The sequence below is a fragment of the Oncorhynchus keta genome, unplaced genomic scaffold (assembly GCF_023373465.1).
Source record: "Oncorhynchus keta strain PuntledgeMale-10-30-2019 unplaced genomic scaffold, Oket_V2 Un_contig_7529_pilon_pilon, whole genome shotgun sequence".
Taxonomy (NCBI): Eukaryota; Metazoa; Chordata; class Actinopteri; order Salmoniformes; family Salmonidae; genus Oncorhynchus; species Oncorhynchus keta.
This window is the reverse complement of record NW_026289512.1, coordinates 1-4,416: the sequence shown is the minus strand read 5'-3', so window position 1 is coordinate 4,416 and position 4,416 is coordinate 1. Positions and strand designations below refer to the sequence as shown.

The 4,416-nt window shown below is 44.1% G+C and overlaps 1 protein-coding gene across 1 annotated transcript; it reads right to left on the bottom strand.

Annotated features, from left to right (window-relative positions):
* Nucleotides 1–524: 524 nt before the first annotated feature.
* On the bottom strand, nt 525–1,118 carry LOC127926398 (laminin subunit alpha-1-like; the record flags this gene model as incomplete). The annotated part of the gene is made up of 2 exons (XM_052511787.1): nt 525–742; nt 948–1,118. Coding segments are annotated over 2 exons (368 nt in total), but the record flags the coding sequence as incomplete, so codon positions are not given.
* Between the last annotated feature and the right edge of the window lie 3,298 nt (nt 1,119–4,416).

The window sequence follows — 4,416 nt, the reverse complement described above, 5'->3', positions numbered from 1 at the left end:
TTCCACATGTGCATTCCCAAGGTCAATATACGTTGCTGGAATTCCCAAGAGGAAGTGGGGAGGGTCCACATCTTAGCATTATATAGTGTGCACCTCTGAAACAGGTTGGTTAAAAGACAGGACCATCACAGCCGACTACTATGGTGTGTGTGTGGTGGCTCGATGAAAGAGGGTCTTGTTTCGAGTGCCTGTTGAAACAGGATTTTTTTTTAAGTAGCTGGCTCAGCTCAGTCCTGCCCCTCTCCCCCTTTGGGAGAGAGAAAGAGAGAGAATGTGAGAAAAAAGAGGCATTAAAAAAAGAGGCCATCCAGACATAGCCCCCTCCCCCCAACATTTGTTTATCAGCAGCACCCACGTTTTATTAGTCGTATGTATAGGATACACATGGTAAACACACCGTCCAACGACATGCTTACGTGCAGGTTCCTTCTCGACAACGCAACAACAATAAGAAATAATACAAGATAAGGATACGAACATAAAGTAAATGGCTCAGTAGAATGGAATACATACTTTAGCCTAAGTATAATACCGGAAGGCACAATTTAGAGTGTGTGTGTTCTCACCATGTAGCTAAAGAAAGAGGTGCAGTGTAAAAGCAGCAACATAGCAGTCCTCAGAATTCCTACCTGTCGTAAATCCAGAGTGATGGTCACCAAGTGGAACTGGCGGCCATTTTTTATGCTTGGGCTCTGCCACCACCCATTGGTGCCGTCAATAGCATTGGTGATTGGATGTTGCTCTGCATAATATCAAGAGAATAGCAAGAACATAAATACCACGAATCCACACCTGGAGCACTGTACTTCAGACAGATGACTCAACGACAGTGAGACTGTGGAAAGTCAAACTGTCTGGAGCGCTTGCCAACAGGCATAACAGTAAAACCCCAGACTCTCCTCCCCAGCCCTCCCCTATGCATACTTAGAGGCTCTCGACTCCCATACCTTTGGGGTTTTGACTCTGGGCATTACAGGTTCGACACTGGGAGTTGCGGATGCGTCGTCCTGGTACGTGTTCCACCAGTTTACAGTACATCTCTGGCTCAGGCTCTCCACAGGTGGCGTTGGTGGTGATCTCTGCATTACTGGCCAGGTTGAGGATGGCAGGGAAGAGACCTGGCAGAGATAGAGATGGGGTTTCAGACCATGACATGCATCTATCTGCACACAGAGACAGGGTATGACAGAGTACATGGTCTGTCTATTCACATAAGCATGCACACACTAGAAAACACTCCTTCATACTTACACATTATTTAATTTAATTTAGTAGACAGTCTTATCCAGAGCCACTTAGATAAGCACACACACGCACCTTCATTACCCCCAAAAGGAGTTATCTCTCCCTTCCAACCCCTCCCTATTTCCCACCCCCAATCTACACCCATCTGCAAGGCATGTCTTTGAGGAGCACCCCCCCTTCCAAACACACCCCTATCCCCCCATCCCCCCACTCTCCACCCACATGTTTACATGGACCATTGATAGGTAAAATGGTCAGGTCGAGGAAATTGACAAAGGCTGGAGTCTATTGATGGGTGGTGTGGGCAGCTGTGGGCTGCTGTTATAATTACCACCAATGCCCTCTGGGCTTCAAGGCCTTTGTCCCAAAACATCTCTCCATCTCTGTCTCCTAACAGAGACTTCAGGAGGCTTATGCTAACAGATGAAATTCTACACTGAATTTAAAAAGATTTGACGGTGTGCTTATAAGATGCTTGTCATTTTATAATTTGTTAACCTTTGGTATAAAAATTAAAGGCCTGCTGGTCATGATTTATAAATGGTTTATACATGTGTTTACTAATGCTAATAAATATATTAACAAATGATGCTTACACTGTTTATTAATAGTTAATAAACTAGATGTTTCTGAGCAGATCCTCAAAGAAGTCAAATCAAGTGTCACCTCAAACAAAATTTCAACTTAGGGCCACCAATAAGATAGAGATAGCTCTGACTGCATGTGTGGTTATGGGTGTGGGTACGCAGACCCGCGAGCCACTGCAGACCCTCATGATGAGTTTAGATTTTTTTGTGGCCCCCACCCCCATCAAAGTCGCCATACCTGATCTAAAAGATATGGAAGATTCCGAGGAGAACCTTGTTAGCTTGGCCTATGACTTAATCCTATTGAATTGAATGGCCCCAAAGCATTCCTGAGAACACTGACGAGAACACTGATGAGCACTTCAGAGGCTCAAGAGATAAGGAAGCTGGGGGATGAAGTCTTTAGCCTAATGACATAGCAGCAATGAGACATCTGACCAGACCAGTGGTAGCATGTCTTGGAGGCAGACCCACTTATCAGTAGTGACCATTGGGATCAATCAATTTTCAACATATGAGCCAGTACCGTACGGTTCTGCAAGATAGTGTGAAATCGGTATAACTGACTGACAGACTGTCTGTTTGTCTGTTTGTCTATCTGTTGGTCGCTCGGTGGCTGCTGATTTCTCATTGACAGAGAGGCTTGACCCCTTGTGCTCTGTGGGCTGGAAAGGGACACCCAGGGAGAATGGATTGGAAAGCAATTATCGGTTCATTACTATTATTCATTAGGTTTTATAATGCTTTTACCACAGCTTGCCTTAAAAAATAACTTGATTTAATCTTAGAAACTATCTAGGATAGAAAGAAACCTCAACCATGTTCTCTGACCACCAAACTCACAATGTTTTCATAGTTTGGAAATCAGGTATGTTTATTGATTTAGTCATCCTCAAAGCCAAATCTTAAATCTCAATGGATTTGATCCTGTGAAAGTGAAACACATTATTTATTATTTTTGGCTCATGGTGGACCCAATCCCAAGGGAGCTGTTTAACAGTACCTAGCTTCGACATGATCAAACCAGGTGCCGATAGCTGTGAAGGTAAGTGACACAGTGACAGCCCTGGTCAGCTGAATCAACACACCACATGGGTGGTATGTTATTGACACACAGCAACTGGTTGTGGACAGGGACAGTCAGTCAGGTCCTGGCATTTCATCAATAAATCACCACATAGTCGTGATTCTTAACGGCACACTGCCTGTCCCTACTGCTAATCAGTGCTACTAAGCTGACTGACACATAGTCAGGCAATGCTGTCACACATAGATGTGGTAATTTGTGGTAATTTCAGGATTGTTAAGTCTATTGGCTGGGGCTCCTTTATATTGAGGATGCTTTCGTCATCTGTCTGCGTAATCTTGGCTCCATAATGAGCGTTGCCATATTGTGGAAAATGAAATCAAAGCCAAGCTAGCGTCCTTGTTCTACTTGTGTTTATTTTTCTATAATTATGGGCTTTAATCCTCTTTTGAACTGTTGATCACGTACTGGGTGTCTTATTATATCCTGCCTGGTTGGCCCTGTCGGTGTTTATCGTCGGGTGGTCTGAATCGACCTCTCTGTCTCAGCCTCCCAGTATTTATGCTGCAATAGTTTATGTGTCGGGGGGTTAGGGTCAGTCTGTTATATCTGGAGTATTTCTCCTGTCTTATCTGGTGTCTAGTGGGAATTTAAGTATGCTCCCTCTAATTCTCTCTCTCTCCCTCCCCTCCCGGAGGACCTGAGCCCTGGGAATTTGCCTCAGGACTTCCTGGCTTGATGACTACTTGCTGGCCCGTGTCCACCTGGTCATGCTGCTGCTCCAGTTTCAACTGTTCTGCCTGCGGCTATGGAACCTTGACCTGTACACCGGACGTGCTACCTGTCCCAGACCTTCTGTTTTCAACTCTCTCTCTCTACCGCACCTGCTGTCTCTAACTCTGAATGCTTGACTATTATAATCCAACTGACATTTACTCCTGAGGTGCTGACATGTTGCACCCTCTACAACCACTGTGATTATTAATATTTCACCCTGCTGGTCATCTATGAAAATTTGAAAATCTTGGCCATGTTCTGATATAATCTCAACGAGGCACAGCCAGAAGAGGACTGGTCACCCCCTCAGAGCCTGGTTCCACTCTAGGTTTATTCCTAGGTTCCTGCCTTTCTAGGGAGTTTTCTAGCTACCGTGCTTGTACATCAGCATTGCTTGCTGTTTGCGGTTTTAGGCTGGGTTTCTGTATAGCACTTTGTGACATTGGCTGATGTAAAAGGGCTTTATAAATACATTTGATTGGCTTTATAAATACATTTACAAAAATATTAGCCTCTTAATCAGCTTATCTGACATAACATATGAGACAGCTTTGCTTGTTAAATTACAGTTTTGGACTCTGCTTGATATCATGTGATGTAAACTAAAATTGGGCATACATTGGATCTGATTGGTCTGTTGGTTTGACCAATGTGCTCTCAACATCAGAGGTGTGAGGTTTGATCCCCACACTGTGTTGCTTTGGATAAAAGCATCAGCCAAATAACCATTCAATTTATACAGTATATACATCATACATGGTCCTTTCCAGCACCAGTTCC